General features: G+C 43.9%; 3 protein-coding genes across 18 annotated transcripts; 2 read left to right on the forward strand and 1 right to left on the reverse strand.

Annotated features, from left to right (window-relative positions):
• Positions 1-4150: 4150 nt before the first annotated feature.
• On the forward strand, positions 4151-7852 carry LOC143500410 (motile sperm domain-containing protein 1-like). Of its 14 annotated transcripts, none has more exons than XR_013126778.1 (9): positions 4155-4396; positions 4744-5033; positions 5469-5544; positions 5623-5846; positions 5925-6077; positions 6189-6240; positions 6774-6977; positions 7053-7172; positions 7287-7848. XR_013126778.1 is itself a non-coding variant. In XM_076994534.1 (7 exons), exons 2-6 carry the CDS (start codon positions 4823-4825, stop codon positions 6215-6217), a joined length of 693 nt encoding a protein of 230 aa, XP_076850649.1. In that variant the 5' UTR covers positions 4155-4396; positions 4744-4822; the 3' UTR covers positions 6218-6240; positions 7069-7845. The 14 variants fall into 14 exon arrangements, 5 of the variants coding, with proteins under 5 accessions (XP_076850651.1, XP_076850649.1, XP_076850650.1 ...); XR_013126779.1 differs by having other exon boundaries at positions 7069-7172; positions 7287-7847; XR_013126783.1 differs by having other exon boundaries at positions 4151-4396; positions 6004-6077; positions 6756-6977; positions 7053-7852.
• Positions 7853-8487: 635 nt separating this feature from the next.
• LOC143500399 (trafficking protein particle complex subunit 1-like) lies at positions 8488-10010 on the reverse strand. Of its 2 annotated transcripts, none has more exons than XM_076994518.1 (5): positions 9950-10010; positions 9456-9554; positions 9228-9298; positions 8889-9027; positions 8488-8777 (listed from the first exon to the last, which is right to left on the reverse strand). In XM_076994518.1, exons 2-5 carry the CDS (start codon positions 9552-9554, stop codon positions 8649-8651), a joined length of 438 nt encoding a protein of 145 aa, XP_076850633.1. In that variant the 5' UTR covers positions 9950-10010; the 3' UTR covers positions 8488-8648. The 2 variants fall into 2 exon arrangements, with proteins under 2 accessions (XP_076850633.1, XP_076850634.1); XM_076994519.1 differs by lacking the exon at positions 9950-10010 and adding an exon at positions 9766-9881.
• Positions 10011-10218: 208 nt separating this feature from the next.
• On the forward strand, positions 10219-19103 carry LOC143500406 (proteasome subunit beta type-6-like). Of its 2 annotated transcripts, none has more exons than XM_076994527.1 (6): positions 10219-10339; positions 17935-18002; positions 18106-18237; positions 18310-18439; positions 18739-18883; positions 18983-19103. In XM_076994527.1, the coding sequence occupies exons 1-6, from the start codon at positions 10253-10255 to the stop codon at positions 19084-19086; spliced, it is 666 nt and encodes a 221-aa protein (XP_076850642.1). In that variant the 5' UTR covers positions 10219-10252; the 3' UTR covers positions 19087-19103. The 2 variants fall into 2 exon arrangements, with proteins under 2 accessions (XP_076850642.1, XP_076850643.1); XM_076994528.1 differs by lacking the exon at positions 10219-10339 and adding an exon at positions 12927-13081.
• Positions 19104-20115: the final 1012 nt, after the last annotated feature.

A 20115-nucleotide genomic window follows, 5' to 3' on the forward strand; every position in this document is an offset into this window, starting at 1 on the left:
TGGAGTGTGTTCGGAAAGTGTAACGTGTATGGTGTGTACCTGGAGTGTAAAATGTGTTTAGTGTGTATTTGTTGTGAAGCATGTTTGGGGCGTATGATTACAGGTGTGTGTTTGGAGAGTTTTTGATGTGTTTGGAGTGTGCTTGCGAGTATGAGGAGTTTTTGGTGTGTCTTTGGAGTGTGTTTTGGGAGTATGATGAATGTTTGGTGTATGTAATGTTGGGGGCATGTGAGGTGGTAGGAATGTGTTTGGTGTATGTTTGGAGAGTGATGTGTATTTGGTGTGTGGAACGTGTTTGGGGTGTGATGTATGATGTGTGTTTGAAGCATGTTTGGTGAGTGTCGTATTTGGGGCATATTTGGTGTGTGGAACGTGTTTGGGGTGTGATGTATGATGTGTGGTTGAAGCATGTTTGGTGAGTGTCGTATTTGGGGCATATTTGGTGTGTGGAACGTGTTTGGGGTGTGATGTATGATGTGTGGTTGAAGCATGTTTGGTGAGTGTCGTATTTGGGGCTTATTTGGTTGTGGAATGTGTTTGGCGCATGTTTGGGGCGTGTCATGTATGTTTGTATGGATGTTTTAGAAGTGTAGCAGTGACCTTGGCATGTTTGCTCAGAGATTGAGGGGGTACAGGAATGGGGATAAAACACAGTTAAACACAGTTAAACACAGTTAAACACAGCACTGTGAATGTGTGTAGGACTCATTTAGTTATGTGAAGTAGGATTTCAGAGACAGGAGATATTATCTCTGTCTCTCATCTGATGCAGTAAAAGATTATGTGTGCCCTGCTCCAAGAAGAATTTGTCATTTTTCATGTTGGTCATATAATTGAAATTTGGGATTACATTTCATGTTTTTTATGTGAAAATGTCATAAGTTTCTCTCTCTCTCTCACACACACACACACACACACACACACACACACACACACACACCCATAAAGAAAGATCCATAAATGTCCCTAAATGTGTCACTGCCAAAAGATGGATTTAAACTAAAGACAACTTAAAAGATTTTTGTTAAAAAGGTCTGAGAAAAAATGATCAGTTACGAAGAGAGAGAGAGAGAGAGAGAGAGAGAGAGAGAGAGAGAGAGAGAGAGATAACGTTCTGCTCAACTCAACCACAACATCCTGTTTGCCAAAATAAAGCCTGAGTGAGGAGATCGGAAGAGAAACAACGTTGGGCGTTAAACTCATGGGCCTATTCATACTGAAATGGAGAGAGAGAGAGAGGGAGAGAGAGAGAGAGAGAGGGAGAGAGAGAGAGAGAGGGAGAGAGAGAGAGAGGGAGAGAGAAAACTTTTGACCTGAGCAGGTCAGCACAACTGTTGATCTGATTGGTCAGCACAATGGAAATGTGTGCCAGTGGGCCAGTTTCACTTTGACCAATCAGAGGGCACTATGTGACACCAAAAGATGGTCCAATCAGATGGTGCCATATGAGACTGAGAGCAGGAAGAGGAAGTGCATATGTTGGGTTACATGAAATGTGCAGTGCTTGTGACTCTAAAGATGAAGTCTCAGAGTACAGAGAACAGCACTAACCAGCTCCACCCACCTCCACAGGCCAGCATTACCAAGCTCCACCCACCTCCACAGGCCAGCATTACCAAGCTCCACCCACCTCCACAGGCCAGCATTACCAAGCTCCACCCACCTCTACAGGCCAGCATTGCCAAGCTCCACCCACTTCCACAGGCCAGCATTGCCAAGCTCCACCCACTTCCACAGGCCAGCATTGCCAAGCTCCACCCACCTCCACAGGCCAACATTGCAAAGCTCCACCCACCACCACAGGCCAGCATTGCCAAGCTCCACCCACCACCATGGGCCAGCATTAGCAAGCTCCACCCACCACCACAGGCCAGCATTGCCAAGCTCCACCCACCACCATGGGCCAGAATTAGCAAGCTCCTCCTCCAGCTGTGTCCTGTATGATTACAGTGTGGACCCTGTAGGTGAGTTACACACACACTCTGTGGACTGTGTGGACACACTGTGTTCTCAAATGTCACAGCTTTTATCTCTGAAAGGTCTGAAGTAACATGTACAGACAAGCAGTTCAGCTACTTGCGCTATGAGGAAGAGAACACAGAAGACACAGAAGAAGATCTGCGTCACTCTCGTTCATTTGATTCAGTGATCAAGAGAATGACTCAATAATTTCACCACAATGTGAACACATGAGATTATTCTGCTGTAATATTTAAAAATTATTTCACATTCTTCACCTACAAGAATCCACCTCTGTCCAATATTAACAGCTGATACAACACAGCTGTGCCACGTGTGCATGAACTCACCTGTACACGTGTGTGTTAACGTATGGGGCAGCAACGTGCTTGTGATTCCATCGGTTTAGTTGGTGATCCACTGCTTCTGTCTGGAAGGGTGCATGTATGTGCCTGTGTGCAGGGTGACATTCCAGACTTACATGTGATCACTTGCTGACTAATGAAGAGAATTCACGCCTTTAGGGTATAAACACAGAAGACACAGACACACAGCCTTCAGGGTCATTTAAATGCCTGCGTTACTGTGTGTATAAGATATATGAAGTATATAGAGTGTGTGTAAGATATATAGTAAAGGAATATCATTAGAACAAAGATTAAAACACTCATTCCCCTAAGTGTATTTTATTAAGGGCTCAAATGGATACAGGATTACATCACTAAAATAATACCTCACATTGGTGTTGTACACCAAACACCAAGACGTGTGTTTCCAAGTAAATGTGTCCACTCACTCAGTTTGCTTTTATCATATTATATTGTAGGGTCAGGGGTAGGGGTCAGGGGTAGGGGTCAGCGTTAGCCATAGTATATTATAGCTAAAGTATAGTAGAACTCTAGTTGTTGAGGCAACACACACTCTCTCCTCTCTCTCACTTTCTCTCTCTCTCTCTCTCTCTCTCTCTCTCTCTCTCTCTCTCTCACACACACACACACACACAACCATGTGAGAGCTGTCCTGATATTTTCAGGTTCTCTGTCTGAACTCATATTCCACTACACACAACCTCTGTGCGTTGTTCCGTAGTGAAGTTTTGACTTCCTGAGTCAAACAGGAAGTGGTGCAACAGTCTTTGAGGCACCATCTTAAAACTGCTCATCTCCCTCCATCTGCCCCACCATTTTCTCCATCAGCCCCACCATTTTCTCCATCTGCTCCACCATTTTCTCCATCTGCTATCTGCCTCTACATCTTCACTCTGCTGCATGCATACACAAGATTTCCTCTGGCAATACAGTTAACACATTTAATACTGTTTAATTTACAAATCACTCAGATATTTCCATATTAGGCAAACGAGAGAGAGAGAGAGAGAGAGAGAGAGAGATACACAGAGTGAGAGAGAGAGATACACAGAGTGAGAGAGACTCAGAGATACACAGAGTGAGAGAGAGTGAGAGAGACTCAGAGATACACAGAGTGAGAGAGACTCAGAGATACACAGAGTGAGAGAGAGATGCCGAACTTGTGTGGGTGTCTGTGTAGTGAAGTCGTGAAGACACTGCAAGATACTTCAATATAGTCAGTGTAGCACAAGCAGCTTCCTGCAAGACTTGCAGGGGAAATTCTTGAGTATAAGAAAGTGTGGGAGGTCTGTAGTACAGAAACGCTCCCTCTGCTGGATGGCTGAAGCATTACACTGTGCTCTGTGTTTTTTTCAGAGATAAACACAAAAACTGTCAGAACATAAACAAGACAACAATAAACCCACAAGCACAATCTTGTGCATGTACAAGCACATAAACATTTGTTGGTAAAACTGATTTAGAGTAAAAAACGTTCTTTCCTGTTTGTACTTTTATGTTTATTCATGTATTTTTGTTTGTGTATTTGTATATGTGTATCAGGTATTTGTGTATTTGTATATGTGTTTTCTGTGTCTGTGTATTTCTACTTTTTTCTACTTCTATTTTTCAGTTTTAAAACTGAATTCCACAAACAGATGAGGGTTGTGATACAGATTAGGGTTGTATTGTGTTTAGTGGTCAGACACCGATACGAAAGATCAGTATTTTTATTAATACTTTTGAGATATTTAAAATATCCTATTTCTTCATATTTACTTCATATATGCTTCTTCATACATGTGAAGATCAGTCAGAATTAATCTCTTTTACACTCATCTCACTGGTGCTTAGTGCAGTTCTGGTATTAAAAGATAATAATTCTCTTCTCGCTCTGGTAGTTTGTCGTGTGAATATTTCGCAGGTCCGTTACACCCTCGTTTTCTAACCGCGTACCCTCACCGTGAAGGACAGACCTGTCGTGACCTATACACCTCCAAAGAACACAACACGGAAACGGGCAGCCGGACGGAGTCGGGTTTGGGTTTTCTGGTGTAGGAGGACGGAGCGACAGGTCTGCAGGACACAGGGTGAGCCATAAACACGTCGAGTTTTGCAGTTTGTCCTTATAATATGTATAAAGTGCACATTTAAACACCTCTGATAGACTATTGCTGTGCTTTAAGTTTCATTTTGAGAAAACGTCCCAAACGACGTTGGTTAAAACCTGTCAAACTACTGGTGTGTAACCGTATGAAGGCCAGTTCAACCCGCCCTTCCCCGTGATTCCTACTGCGGAAAGTATTTTCGAAAAATAAAACCTGTTATATACGATATATACGACAACACAACGGTCTGTGCAGCATAGGTGGTCTTGTTGCCTTTTATATTAATCGATTTCAATAGTTTCACTTTCACTTCTATGTGTTACCACCAGATGGCGTCGTCTAACACCCAGCCGCTTGTATCTGCCAGTGTTGGGTAGCTAGCAGCCATGAGCTCCACTTCAGCTGGCCATGGAGAACCACGACGACGGGAACCGTGTGTGCGCGAGAGATGAGGAGAGGACAGGAGAAGGGTGCAGATGGGGCAGAAGGGGCACCGGAATCCACGGTGTTCCTGTGCTTGTTTTTCCTACAGAGCTGGTGTTTTACTCCAATCAGCACAGCACACAACGTAGAGTTCTCACCCTCTACAACCCCTGCAACTTTCCCCTGCACTTTAAGAGTGAGGAAGTGTGTGTGTGTGTGTGTGTGTGTATTTGTATGTATGTATGTATGTATGTGAATACGTGAGTATGTGTGTATGTGTGTGCATACGTGAGTGAGTGAGTGTGTGTGTGTGTGTGTGTGTGTGTGTGTGTGTTTGTGTATTTGTATGTATGTATGTGAATATGTGTGTGTGTGCGCGTGTGTGTGTGTGTGTGTGTGTGTGTGTGTGTGTGTGTGTGTGTGTGTGTGTGTGTGTGTGTGGCCAGTGTTTTGAGAGAGCAGAACTGAATAAAAGTGATGTAATTCTAAAGGTAATTATGAGATTATGAGGGAATGGTTATTTTGAAATTATAAGAGGAAATCCAGATTAACCTCCTTTTATTGCTGCAAAACAGAAGTAATATACAAATGAACATTAATCTCTAATATAGTGTTTCTCTCTCTCTGTCAGTTCTGGGTACTGCTCCCTCCCTGTACTCCGTGGTGGAGGCTGTGGGAAGTGTAAGAGCTCGCTCTTGTGTAGATATGTGAGTCCAAACTGCCTCTCGAAGCACATTATAACTTTGTGGAACTACATATCCCAGCATTCCTCTGTTTGTGTGTAGCGTGATAAGACAGATGGACGTGAGCCAGCGGCACTGGGGCAGGAGGAATCGCTTCAGAGTGGATGTGTGGGGGGCTGAAGGGCAACAGGGTAGCAGGGAGGTACTGACAGAACTCAGAGAGGGCAGTGAGAGAGAAAGAGGGCAGGAGAATCCACAGCTCAGAGCAAGAACGGCCCTTGCGTTACCCAGCAGTACATCTCCAACATTCTACAACCACCCAAGAGGTGAGAGAGGGTGAGAGGGAGACATTGATCACATTGATGAGGGATCACATTGGTTATTTCTGTTTTGTCTTTATTCAGCGGAGAGTACCATCCAGTTCCTCATGTATGTTGTGATGGGTCTGGTGTGTGTCACAGTCTTAATGCTCCCCCTCCACAGTGAGCCCAGTGCCATGGTTCCATCTCATGCCCATGTCACGGTGATGCAGAAGCTGGTGTGTTCTTATGTGCTAGGTGAGATGTTCCATCCAGTGCAACACCTACAGATCACGGGGCTGCTGCATGAAACACTCCACCATGACAGTCACTCATGATTCTGATATTCACTTCTGTTTCTTCCCTCAGGGCTACTCACTGTGATGTTTCTTCACTAACAGGAGGCTGAATCATTTTAGGGGTAAGAACTAGTGTTTGGGGGTTTATGGTTAAGAGATTTTTAGGTAGGGGGTAAGAGTTACTAAGAGGGGGTTATGGGTTACTGAGTTAGTATTTATGGAGTTAGTAAGTTAGGAATGTAGGGAGTAAGTAAGTTAGGGTTTTAGTGAGTTAGTGAGCTAGGGGTTTAGGGAGTTAGTAAGTTAGGGTTTAGGAGTTCAGGGGTGTCTAACTGCGGCCCGAATTCCAGTTTTCATTGGTCCGCAGCAAATTCCATTGTAACTGGGTTAGGGTCAACTGGAGTCAACCGTATTGCATAAACTTCATTAATATTCAAGCAATAAATAAAGCAATTGTTTAATTATTATCTTATTAAAATTATTTTGGTTTATTAAAAGCCTTTCAAGAGTTTGTTTGTTCTATCTAATCAGTTCAGTTAATGAATTTAAAATGTATGTAGATTTCAGTTTTAAAAATAAACATGGTCTCAAAGCATTTTAGCAGGAAGCCTAACCCTAATTTTATCCCTAACCCTAGCTCTAATTTTAACCTCAGCCTCAGCTCTAGGGCCCTAATGAGCGAGGCAAAGATCTCTTGGGTATGAGGAAGAACCACGGGGAGAACTCCGATCAAAAATTGGCCAAATTCTTTGGGTAGCAAGACAAAGTAGGCCAGATGCCATGTTTGATGCTAGTCATTTGGGATCAAGCTTCAAAAATGCAACTGTGCAGACAATCCATGAAGCAAACAGAACAATATGTAAGCTTAAGTCCAAGAAAGTAGTTCTAAATTTCCAACACTTAGGCAGACAATGCACTCAAATTGAGTGTTCAGTGATGCCTCGTTTCAGATGGTGGCACTCAAGGAGGACATATGATTGTTCTAATGGGAGAAGATGGAAACTTTTCACCCCTTTCTTGGCAGTCAAGAGGATTGTGTGGAGCACACTTGCTGGTGAAACACTAGCACTCTCTGATGGAATTGATAATGCCATTTTCTTGGCCACTCTGTTCTCTGAACTAACTACTGGGGACACTGAACATGCTCCACCCATTATGTGTGTCACAGATAATCATTCACTTTCCGATGCGCTGAAGTCCACAAAGTCAGTCACTGAGAAACGGCTTCGTCTGGAGATAAGCAGCATCAAAGAACTCGTACAAACACAGAAGGTTGAACGTGTGCTGTGGCACAGTACAAAGGAACAGCTTGCAGACTGTCTTACCAAAAAGGGGGCATCACCTTACAAGTTGCTTCAAGCCCTGAGTGTCAGACAATGGAAACTTAAAATATATATAATTTTTGAAAAGACGTTATACCGTTATGCAAAGTTATATTTATTGTTTCAGTTTATTCCGTTGTTTAAATGGGTAAAAGGAGTCTGTTCTATCTGGATACACCTATTTTTTTTTTTTAAGTGAAGGAGTTTAAACTCCTAGTAAATAGACAGGCAATATTTGTTTATTCATATAACCTAACATTGTTTGTAACATGTTCAGTCTTAAAGGTTAGGGCCATTATTTAGAAGGAAGACTTTTAATATGAAGGGAGAAGGGGGAGGAGAGTTTGGTGGGCGGGAAAGGAGGAAGGATGTTGTTGAGGAGAAAAGAGTGAAATAAAGAGGTCGTTACTGAGTTTATGAAGTTCGTTTTTTTTGAGTAACAGACCCAACCACGTTTTGGCTACAGAAGAGACAGGCGTATGGAGAGACAGGCGTATGGAGAGACAGGCGTATGAAGCCTGCTAATCCCAGTCTAGATGGTCTAATACATTACACATACCATATGTGCCATGTTTGTCAATTGTGATTTTTTTCATGGCAAACAAAATTTGTCCTCTGCTTTTTACCCATCTGTGCAGTCAGAACACAAACACACACACTAGTGATTACTAGGGGGCTGTGGTGCACACGTGCCCAGAGCGGTGGACAGCCCTAGCCCAGCGCCCGGGGAGCAGTTGGGGTTAGGTGCCTTGCTCAAGGGCACCTCAGTCATGGCCTCAGGTCTGGAAATCGAACCCACGACCCTCCAAGAACAAGACCAGTTCCCTACCACAGGACCATGACTGCCCCTAATTTGCAAGATACATCATACATATACAAGTAATTAACAGTAACTAGTGAAGCTTCCCAACAGCTTCCCAGCAAACTTAACTCCAAACCCAACTCTTAACCCTAGTCCTGTCCCTATAATAGACACATTATTTATTAAACACATTACAGACTGTACCCATAAACCAGACAAAAAAAAAAAAAAAACCCAGCTTCATGTGAATTTGGAATCATTTATTAATATTTAGATTCACATTGAACAGTAGCTAATGCACTGATCAGCCAGAGGCTGCAGAGAACAATTCATACAAAAAATATTTTAAACAGTATCCGGACACACACACACACACACACACACACACACCCATGTGTGGTTCATCCTAGGCAGCGCGGACACCAAAGAAAGGCAGAGCTCTAATGAAGGTGTCCAGGCGGCTGGTGAAGAGTTCACTCTGCAGCGTCTCCCCCAGCACACACAGAGGATTCCTCACTACACAATCCACATAAACCTACAGAAGGAGGCAGAGGGCGTTTTCATCTGTACGCCCGACTCGTTCTGCGACAGACACATTCTCTCTGTACTGTATATTAATTGAATGTATGCGCATGCACACACCCACCGTGCTGTATATCTGATGCAGGATGTCTCTGCAGTTGGGGACACCCAGGTCTGTGTTCATCACCAGCCGGATGCCTGTTGGAGTCTCATAGTAGTGGAGTTTATAACGACTCGTCTGGAAGGACATAAATCCTTCTTTCCTGGCGTGGAATGCTCAAGGAAGCAACAGACACAACTGCAGAACACAAACACGTTTCACACAAGCCACACACACACAACCTAAACACACACCACGGATCTGCTGTGGAGACAAACACTACAGCTATAATGTCCCAAAGCCTGGGCTCTCCTGCAGCAATAATGTCCCCAAAGTCCCATTTCATGTCCAGTTAAAGGATACATATCGAGGGGAGACATCTTGCTGACAAAGGACCGAATGGAAAACAGCATTCCATACATGAGCTTGAACTCCTAAACATAACACAAAAGCTAAGACTCATACACACAAAACACAAACAGCTGAATCTCATACACAAACGAGCTCTCACACACACACACACACACACACACGAGTCTCACAGCTACTGCGAAGGGAGAATCGTGTGTGCTTGGTGGTCTTTGACTTCACCTCCTCTTTAGAAATCCCCGCTTGCTTCTTCCTGTTCCACTCACTGTAGTGCAGGCAGGTGCCGTTGCGGTCAAATATGTACAGATTATGCACCGTCATCTGCAAGACCCAAGATCACGGATCAGTCACCATCATCGCCTGTTCTATAGCTTCATATTAATACTCACAAACAGCAATGCCATCTTAGCCCATGTTTAATGTATCGACACGGTGTAAGTGAATTCCTGATCTGTTTGTGACCCTTAATTTGACTATTCTGAACAAACACGCACTGGTCCAACACACATCACACACAACATAAAACACACACATTCAAATAAAACACCCCGGTGCAGCACGACCATGTCGCGGGAGGTGTTGTGGTAGTGTCGGTGTTGTGTTTAAGTGTTGTATTTTAGAGTGTTAATGTTGTGTTTTAGTGTGTTAGTGTTGTATTGTAGAGTGTTAATGTTGTATTTTAGTGTTTAGTGTTGTGTAGAGACGCATCTGTTTACCTTGTTCTAGCCAAACGCTTCCGTGTTCATTCAGAAGGACCTCCAACGGGTTGAAAAAAATGCATATTCAATATTGCCTGAAAAAGCTTATTTCTTTTTGTTTATATATATATAGAACAGGCCACATATTGACATCGATTCGATGAATATTTATTACTATTACAAACATTTTGTTATATGATTTATGTTTATTTGTTCGTCAAACACAAACATGTTACGAGGTTTCTGTAACAGGCATAATCTTTAGACACCTTCCTCCCGAGAAGGACCCGCTTGGCCAGCGGACCCAAACAGTAGATCAAGATGGCGTCGCCGGCGGTGAGGCGCGTGCAGCGCGGATCCGTTAGTGATTCATCACCGGACTGGAGGCGCCGGGCCGTCAGCACCGGGGTGAGGAGACCCGGTATCTCCTTTAATCAGTAGACCAAACTTAGTCACGTAGGAAACTAACCGTAGCGGGCACGCGCGTCCGTTTTAGCTGTATGAGACTGTCAGGATGAGACAGATCAGCAGAGAGAGAGAGAGAGTAGAAGTCAAATTGGATTCTTACCAAATTACCGCACCACTGATCATATTTACACCCTACACACTCTAATTGATAAATACGTTGTCCAAAATAAAAACAAATTTTTTGCATGCTTTATAGACTTTAAAAAGGCTTTTGATTCTATTTGGCACCAGGGATTATTTTACAAACTTCTTGAAAGTGGTATAGGGGGTAAAACATATGATCTAATTAAATCAATGTACACAGGAAATAAGTGTGGAATAAAAATTGGCAATAAACAAACAAACTCCTTCTCTCAGGAGCGCGGAGTGAGACAGGGCTGCTGTTTAAGCCCAACACTATTTAATATCTATATTAATGAATTGGCAAAAATATTAGAACAATCCACAGCTCCTGGTCTCACTCTGCACGACTCGGAGATCAAATTCCTGCTCTATGCAGACGACCTGGTTCTGCTGTCCCCCACTGAGCAAGGTCTACAGCAGAACCTGGACCTGCTGGAGCAGTACTGCCAGAACTGGGCCCTGGCAGTAAACCTCAAAAAGACAAGTATAGTAATATTCCAGAAAGGACCCAGATCTCAGGGATCAAAACACACATCTAGATTTAGATTAGGCTCAGAGGAAATTAGACACTCCTCAACCTATAATTATTTAGGCATCAAAATAAGTTCTTCAGGAAGTTTTAATCAGGCAGTGAATGAACTGAGAGGTAAAGCTCGCAGGGCTTTTTACGCCATAAAACGACAAATCTTTGCAGAAATTCCAATCAAAATTTGGTTAAAAATTTTTGAATCTGTAATTGAACCAATTGCCCTTTATGGCTGCGAGGTGTGGGGTCTGCTTACAAATCAACAATTTGACAAATGGGACAAACATCCAACAGAGACTCTGCATGCAGAATTCTATAAAAATATCCTAAAGGTCCACAGGAACACCACCAACAACGCATGCAGAGCAGAATTAGGCCAATACCCATCACTGATAAAAATACACAAAAGGGCAATCAAATTCTGGACGCACCTGAAGCACAGTGACCCCCACTCATACCATTATAAAGCCCTGCAGTACCAGGAGTTGAGCAAAGAGAACAAAGATCCCCTCACTCAGCTGGTCCTGAACTACACACTAACACTCACTAACACACACTCACACACTAACACTCACCAGATTCAGGACCAGGAAATCAAGACCAATCTGATCAGAACCAACAACATTACAGCTAATCTGAGAGAAACATACACAGAACACTGGGAAAACCAGACAAAATCACAAAGTAGAATGCAATGTTATCTGGCCCTAAAGAGACAGTACACTGTGGCAGAGTACCTGAGCACAGTGACTGATCTGAAACTGAGAACCACCCTGACGAGGTACAGACTCAGCCAGCACAACCTGGCTATAGAGACTGGCAGGCACAGAAGATCATGGGTGCCCCAAGAAAACAGAACTTGCCAACAGTGCAAGATGGGTAAAATTGAAACAGAGCTGCATTTCCTGACAGAATGCCAAAAATTCACTGATATTCGAAACAAATTTTACATAAAATTCATCAATAAACACCCCGCATTCAACAGCCTATCTGATCTAGAGAAACTCCCCTACCTACTAGGAGAGCACAGAGACTGCTGCACACTCGCAGCACAATACGTCATGGCCTGCCACCGTGAGAGGGACAGTGAGTGATCACACATACGCGCACACACATACACACATATACGCATACACACACACACACACACACACACGTCTTTGATGTATGTAAATATACATGTGGTTCCCCTTCTTACCCCCTTATGCATGTATTATTTGATTTCAACTTCTGATTTTGTTATTTAATTAGGGAAATGTATTTATGTGTATGTATATATTCATTTTACCTGTTGTTTACTCCTTAACAATTTTGTAATGTTTAGAGTTGTGAGCCCAACTTTTATCTAGTGTTACTAATATTTTAAGTGTTCAGGCTTTGGCAATACAAATGAAGCAATATTTGTCATGCCAATAAAGCACCTTGAATTGAATTGAATTGAATTGAGAGAGAGAGAGAGAGAGAGGGAGAGAGAGAGAGGGAGAAAGAGAGAGAGAGAGAGAGAGGGAGAAAGAGAGAGAGAGAGAGAGAGGGAGAAAGAGAGAGAGAGGGGGAGAGAGAGAGAGGAGCTCTCGGTGGGGTACTGTGTGGTTCTGGAGGGAGAGAGGGGCTCTCAGCAGGGTACTGTGTGGTTCTGGAGAGAGAGGGGCTCTCTGCGGGGTACTGTGTGGTTTTGGAGAGAGAGGGGCACTCAGCCGGGTACTGTGTGGTTCTGGAGAGAGAGAGGGGCTCTTTGCGGGGTACTGTGCGGTTCTGGAGAGAGAGGGGCTCTCGGCAGGGTACTGTGCGGTTCTGGAGAGAGAGAGAGGGGCTCTCAGCAGGGTACTGTGGGGTTCTGGGGAGAGAGGGGGGGGGAGAGAGAGTGTTCTGTCCCGTACACTTGCAGCGAGACCCGGTTGGTCAACATTTTAATTCTCTTTTGCGCCACAAGGGGCACCCTTGCTACATTTGTACATTTGGAGATTAGAAAACGGCCATTCGAGCACAAAAAATAAATCTTCATATCACCTGTGAGCCTTGGCAAATCATAATCTGTAAGTGTAAGAACCACACAATAGCTTGTCGTATGTCAAATAGCTTTTTTTGTCTGTTTGATTGTAGTTTCTTTCACGATTCAGTTCTGTTTATGTTAGTTTTGGCTAAAGGGCACGTAAATGTTCATTTGTGTAATGACTTGTGACAGTATGTTTATGGAAGTGTATTTATTTTATGACAAACATTTATGTACATTGTCAATTCTCGTTTTGTTACAGTTTTACAGTAAAAAGGGTCTCAGTAAAGAACAAAACAACGTCACATCGTCTCATCATTGCTGAGTCCTTTAATGTTTAGCTCGCTGTCTAGGTTGATTACAGAACAGTTAACTGAGGGCAGAAGAGAGAGAGAGGCTCTCGGTGGGGTACTGTGCGGTTCTGGAGAGAGAGAGAGAGGCTCTCGGTGGGGTACTGTGTGGTTCTGGAGAGAGAGAGAGGCTCTCGGTGGGGTACTGTGTGGTTCTGGAGAGAGAGAGAGGCTCTCGGTGGGGTACTGTGTGGTTCTGGAGAGAGAGAGGCTTTCGGTGGGGTACTGTATGGTTCTGGAGAGAAAGTGGGGCTCTCGGCGGGGTACTGTGTGGTTCTGGAGAGAGAGGGGGGCTCTCGGCGGGGTACTGTGTGGTTCTGGAGAGAGAGAGGGGCTCTCAGCAGGGTACTGTGGGGTTCTGGGGAGGGGGGGGGGGAGAGGCTCTCGGTGGGGTACTGTGCGGTTCTGGAGAGAGAGAGAGGCTCTCGGCGGGGGTACTGTGTGGTTCTGGAGAGAGAGAGGGGCTCTCGGCGGGGTACTGTGTGGTCCTGGAGAGAGAGAGGGGCTCTCGGCGGGGTACTGTGTGGTTCTGGGGAGAGAGAGTGGGGCTGTCCGTGGAGTATTGTGTGGTTCTGGAGCAGGGGCGGACTGGCATACATTGCTACCGGGGATTTCCCCGGTGGGCCGATGGGTTAGTGGGCCGGTGGGCCGCCGGGCCGCTGGCCGCCGGTGGTTTAACTCAGCCCGTGGAGGAGCCACTGCCGCGCACTGCGGCCCCGGCCCGTAGTCACGCTGCTGTTTAACTGTGTCTATTACCTCCCCCGCTCCAGTCAGGCAAACCTGCTCAGCGCGGCCGCGGTCTGAGCCTGTAAACACATGAACGAGTTGGACCGGACTGGGCCAGCTGGTGCGGGCTGACAGTATGCAGCGGAGATCAGAAAAAAACCAACTTGTCCCAGAAAATACGGGCCGGACTACGAAAACATACAGCAGTTTAAATTGTAGATAACATGTTATTTTAAATGTACTGCTGTCGCCTCTGCAACGTCTAAGGCACCATGTACAAATTACCTTAACACGGTTAACACGGACGCAAGTGGCGGTCCTAAAGGTTCCAGAGCACTGCGCACTGCGTTTTTTTAAAGCTATTGAAATTCTTAGATTAAAACTAACCACCACAAATAGGTAAGAGGAAGAAATACCCACGTTAGAGTTGTAGGTTGTTCTTTAGGATGCACTTTGCGTGCACTTGTTTGGTGGTCTTATGGTGGACTATTTAACAACTTGTTTGGTGGTCTTATGGTGGACTATTTAAAAGCCAATATTGTAATCATATTATTGCTGGAATTAATATTGTCCATATGACAATAAACGCCGTCATATACACTACATGCCATGTATAGATTCATATACAGTATACACACACACACACACACACACACACACACACACAATATATATATATAGTGGGCCAGTCTCCCGGGCCACTTTTTCTCCCCAGTCCGCCCCTGTTCTGGAGAGAGAGTGGGGCTCTGGGCGGGGTACTGTGTGGTTCTAGCGAGAGAGAGAGTGGGGCTGTCCGTGAAGTATTGTGTGGTTCTGGAGAGAGAGCGGGCTCACCTCACCCTCACTCTGCACTTGACTTTTGGGTATTTGCTACGCTCATGGACGTAGTTTTGATTTCATAAGTGGGGGGGACACAACCTGGGGTGGCGAACTGTTGAGCGGTGGGGGGGGGGGGGGGGATGTTGAATGAAAATTGTTGAGCGCTGTGAACAAAAATTGTTGAGCGGGGGGGGGGGGGGGGGGTGGCTGAGCTCGGAGCTGCATGATCCTAGTGCTAGATTTGTCGCTATTTGGATTTTGTTTTTTTAACCGTTAAAAAGTGGGGGGGACATGACTTCGTCGCTACTTAAATATTTGGTTTTAACTGTAAAAACTGGGGGGGACCAAAACCGGCTTTTGAAAAAGTGGGGGGGACATGTCCCCCCCTTCCCCCCCCAAAACTACGTCCGTGGCTACGCTTACTACATTTTACTCGGTATCGCCAATAGGGGTGCAGGAAAAAATCTATTCGAGCTCGAATCGCGTTTCTAATATTGAACGATTCAGAATCGATTCTCATATTTTTTTTTTTATCGATTTTTTTTTTTTCGGGTGTGTGTGTGTGCCTTCTCAGCCACCGTAGTGCTAGGCAAAACAAGGAAACAGCTTTGACTATGTGCAGGCATGCTAGTAAAGCTACAGCGGGTTGTGTAGTGTACGGTATTTGTTGTTGCGCCGCTATGAAGTCCAAACGGCTCTGCGGTCCACAGCAACCATTTGGAAACACTTTAGATTTTACCGTCAACCCGGCCCGGGTTAGAATGGGCTTGATCGTTTGCACACCCATAAAGACACTACAGATGATATTCAGAAGTTACAATGATTATAACTCCTGGTAAAATAAAGTTAAAATAAAAATACTTAGTTCATTGAGCACTCTAGTTTTGTCCTAACTAGATATTTAGACATAATACTGCTGTAATACTGCGAAGTCATGTGGTCAGAGGTGAATGATGGATAAAGTCTAGCTCTTATTTATGCATAGAAACATAAATCAACAATATAATCTGTAGCGTCTTTATGCGGATAAACGAGGGGAGTCTGAATTCAACACAACACACAAGCCAAATCTGTCACACATGAAATGCTACAGGCCCCGTTCAGATCAGAAACCGTTCAGTTAAATGTGTTCAGTTCAGTAGATATATGCGGCTTTTAGAAAATACATACCCATTTTATTAATGTAACAGCACTTTTATTTTTGGAAGCACTTTCATATATTTTTTATTTTTGTGATTTGTTAAGGAAAAACGTGTAATTTTGTTTCTGGAAGTGGCATGTTCTCAGAAACAGGCAGCTAGCCTAAGCCTAATTCTTGTACGAAGCAATTTGTTGTTTTTACAGAAAGAGCAGTATTTTTGTATAATAAAATTTTTGAGTAGTGGCCAGTTCTGGCACCTAGCCTAAGCCTACCAATTTTATTTACTTTACTACAGTTTTATTAGTTTAATGTAGTGTTCTGAGTGTCAGCCTCAAACAGACATGTTGTCTTGGATTTACCTTTGTGTGTTTACATTATTGCAATATGTTGATAAAACCTTTACAATTATAATATCTTTATAAATGTACTCTGCTTTCATGCCAGCAGACCGGAGTAGCTCGTTTTGAATTGAGAATAGTTTTTGAATCGGAAAATAATCGTTTTTTTAATCGAATCGTTGGGATATGAAAGAATCGGGAAGAAATCGAATTGTTACCCCAAGAATCGATTCTGAATCGAATCGTGGGATTCCCAAAGATTCGCAGGCCTAATCGCCAACTCTGTGGTTAACTAGCTATGCCAGCTAGCTATGTTAGCAGTGTAGCTAAGTCATATAACCCAGGTAGGTTGCAGTGACGTATTTAAACTTTTGGGACCGTGAGCTAACTGCTTGTTCTGAAGTAATTCCTCTTACCATAAGTAAGTAGCTACAGCATAAAACCTCGACCTCGTATTGTACCAGTTAGTAACCAGTGTTGGTAACGGGATAATATAATTAATTACTTTTCCTGTCGTTACAACGCCGTTGACGTTACTGGTCATTAAAAGCGGTGTGTTACTATATAATGATATACTAACAGTAATGCAAGCGGACCCCTGCCCAGGCTAGTGAGGAGTAACAGATCTCGATAGGTCACAGTTATCTGTGTAACACCTGTTTAACTTAACAAGACAGTAAGGCTAAGGCAGCGTTATGGTAGCCAATCAGAGCCAGTGTTTTTACATGTGCGCCGAAGCACAACCAGTGACGCACCAAACGGAGAAGAGGCAGAAATGGCGAGTCAGGAGCAAGCTGAAGAAAAATTAGCATTTTCAAGGTGGTGATATAAACATTATTTAAGAAAATACTTGAAGTTCCTGAATGTCTACCAGACTGGGTATTTGATTTATTTAATTAAGAATAGAGGTTTTATTGTTAAGTTTACTTCTTTTGTGAACAAACCAGTTGTCTCAGGTTGAGAGAATTTAATTTAATTTGATAGATACTAGAGCGAACTAGTAACTCATTGAATCATAGATGTGGATCAGAGGTAAATAAACTAGATTTTTTTCGGCGTGAGATATCGGAAGTGTGGCGTGAGAGCGTGTGAAGACGGTCAAATGCGTGTCTCACGCTCAATGTGTGAGAGTTGGCAACCCTGTAAATGCACTTTATATAGTGTAACTGTTTACTTTTATTTATTTTTTTTACAAAGATTTGGGATTTTAAAGGATTTTATCCTGCACTGGTCTGTTGATGTGCAATAAATATCAAAAGTTAAACACCTTTCTGATCTACTCATTTCAACTGACTGTGAAAACTGCTTTTTCAAAAAATCCTTATTCATTGGCATATAACTTTTTTTTTACTGTAATGCAAATAGTTACTTTCCCTGGTAACGAGTTACTTTTATTATAGAGTAATTCAGTTACTAACTCAGTTACTTTTTTGAACAAGTAGTGAGTAACTATAACTAATTACTTTTTTAAAGAAACGTTCCTAACACTGTTAGTAACACACAACTGGTTCTACCTGTGCAGACCACTATCATGGCCGTGGAGTTTGATGGGGGAGTTGTAATTGGCGCAGATTCTCGAACCACCACAGGGTAAGTTCATGTTCAGCCTCACACTATATGCCCGTGATATTAAAGTTAATGTTAAGCTTTCATACGCCACAGATTTAACAGTCCTTAAACGTGTTGTGTGCAGTGCATACGTAGCTAACAGGGTGACGGACAAGCTCACCCCAATTCATCACTCCATCTTCTGCTGTCGGTCCGGGTCTGCAGCTGACACTCAGGCCATCGCTGACGCCGTCACTTACCAGCTGGGCTTCCACGGGTACGTGTAACTCAAACTCTCACGTCAGAGTTCAGTTATTAGATCTCACAGTTTTCCTTCTGCTCCATACAGTATTGAACTGAACGAGCCCCCATTGGTCCAGACAGCTGCTAATCTCTTTAGAGAGATGTGCTATAGGTACAGGGAGGAGCTAATGGCAGGGATCATTGTGGCTGGCTGGGACAGACGGAGGGGTGGGCAGGTGAGTGCTGCTTTGACAAAGCCCTCATGTATACACCCCCACCCTCCTCCCCCCTCACACCCTCCACACCCTGCTCCCCCACACCCTCCTCCCTCACACCCTCCCCCACACCCTCCTCCCCCCTCACACCCTCCTCCTCCCCCTCACCCCCCCACCCTCCTCCTCCTCCCTCCACACCCTCCCTCACACCCTCCTCACTCACACCCTCCTCCCCCCTCACACCCTCCTCCCCCACACCCTCCTCCTCCCCCACACCCTCCCTCACCCCTCCCCCACACCCTGGTTTGTGTGTGTGGCAGGTGTACACTGTGCCTGTGGGGGGGATGCTGACCAGGCAGCCAGTGTGTGTGGGAGGATCTGGTAGCAGCTACATCTACGGCTTTGTGGACTCCAGCTACAGAGCCGGCATGAGCAAGGACGACTGTCTACAGTTCACTGCACAAGGTTGGTAAGAGAGGGGGGGCATAGAAGAGAGGGGGAGGTGTGTGTGTGTGTGTGTGTGTAAGAGGCAGAGAGCTGACGTGTGTGTTGTGTTGTGTCCAGCGCTGTCTCTGGCCATGGAGAGAGACGGGTCCAGTGGTGGAGTGGTGAGGCTCGCCGTCATCTCTGAGAACGGCGTAGAGAGGCACGTGATCACCGGGAAATAACTCCCGTAATTGTGTAGTCTGAAAACATTGTATTTTGTTTATTAAAAAATGCTGCAATAAAATGGATGATGTAATTTCCTCCTGTGACTATTTGAGTGAAAGAGTTTTAATAATAGTCTTTGTTTGTATAGCACCTTTCATACATAATGCTTTACAGAATTAATATAAGAAAAACACAATAAAAATAACATGGCAACACTTAGAATAATAATTAGAATAATAAACAAAATGTAATTAAGAAAAATGTGATAAAGTAATAAAATAATTAACCATCAAAGTTCCTTAACTAAATACGAATCTAAACAGGTTTTGAGGCTCTTCTTGAAGGGATTAAAAGCTTTCATGTAATTGTTAAATCACATTCTATGTCATTCTAAGACTGGCGCTTACATAAAAAAAAAAATCTCAGTGGTATTGGCGATAACGGGCAGAGGCCCCAAGGTCATATATAAAATGATCTCTCCCCCAGTTTATCCTGGTATTGACTTGAGACTTGATTTAGACTCCAGCCTAAAGTCTTGTGACTTAATTTGGACTTGTATTTTGTGACTTTTGAACATCTCAGTCATCTGTCTGTCAATCTGTTTATTTCTCTGTCTATCTAAAGTATGCTGAACACAGGCCAGAGATTTAAAGGTTTAATAATTTCTTCACCAGTCTTGTACTGTAATGATTTAAAATGTGCTGCAAAATATGAAAGTCACATCCATTACACGCGGGTTGAAGTAGTCATGGTTAAGACGAGGCGCCATGCGGTCTCGGGAAACAGAGGGTTCTATTACTGTCATGTCAGCACAAGCTACACCTACATACCTGACAGAGATGACAGACTTGTATTAACATCTCGAAACACTTAAAGCATAGAAACAAAAAGAACATAAGGAAAAATGAACACACAACAACACACTAGAACTGCTGCTAGAAATCGTCCTTCAGACGCGAGAGCTGCTACTCACACCTGTGCAGTAGCTCCGCCAGGTGTGTGTCACTCGTGCAGGTGTGGGCGGAGTCAGTGAAGCTCTGTTCTCC

The sequence above is a fragment of the Brachyhypopomus gauderio genome, unplaced genomic scaffold, assembly GCF_052324685.1.
Source record: "Brachyhypopomus gauderio isolate BG-103 unplaced genomic scaffold, BGAUD_0.2 sc148, whole genome shotgun sequence".
Classification (NCBI taxonomy): domain Eukaryota; kingdom Metazoa; phylum Chordata; class Actinopteri; order Gymnotiformes; family Hypopomidae; genus Brachyhypopomus; species Brachyhypopomus gauderio.

Bases quoted from the DNA above. Each gene is read 5' to 3' on its own strand.
- LOC143500406 (XM_076994527.1), top strand. From the start codon at position 10,253: ATGGCGTCGCCGGCGGTGAGGCGCGTGCAGCGCGGATCCGTTAGTGAT. The intron at 10,340-17,934 runs GTGAGGAGACCC...CTACCTGTGCAG, and splicing joins GCCGGGCCGTCAGCACCGGG to ACCACTATCATGGCCGTGGA. The intron at 18,238-18,309 runs GTACGTGTAACT...TGCTCCATACAG, and splicing joins TACCAGCTGGGCTTCCACGG to TATTGAACTGAACGAGCCCC.
- LOC143500410 (XM_076994534.1), top strand. From the start codon at position 4,823: ATGGAGAACCACGACGACGGGAACCGTGTGTGCGCGAGAGATGAGGAG. The intron at 5,545-5,622 runs GTGAGTCCAAAC...GTTTGTGTGTAG, and splicing joins GCTCGCTCTTGTGTAGATAT to CGTGATAAGACAGATGGACG. The intron at 5,847-5,924 runs GTGAGAGAGGGT...GTCTTTATTCAG, and splicing joins ATTCTACAACCACCCAAGAG to CGGAGAGTACCATCCAGTTC.
- LOC143500399 (XM_076994518.1), bottom strand. From the start codon at position 9,554: ATGACGGTGCATAATCTGTACATATTTGACCGCAACGGCACCTGCCTG. The intron at 9,299-9,455 runs GTGAAGTCAAAG...TGTTATGTTTAG, and splicing joins CGGGGATTTCTAAAGAGGAG to GAGTTCAAGCTCATGTATGG. The intron at 9,028-9,227 runs GTATCCTTTAAC...ATTCCACGCCAG, and splicing joins AAGATGTCTCCCCTCGATAT to GAAAGAAGGATTTATGTCCT.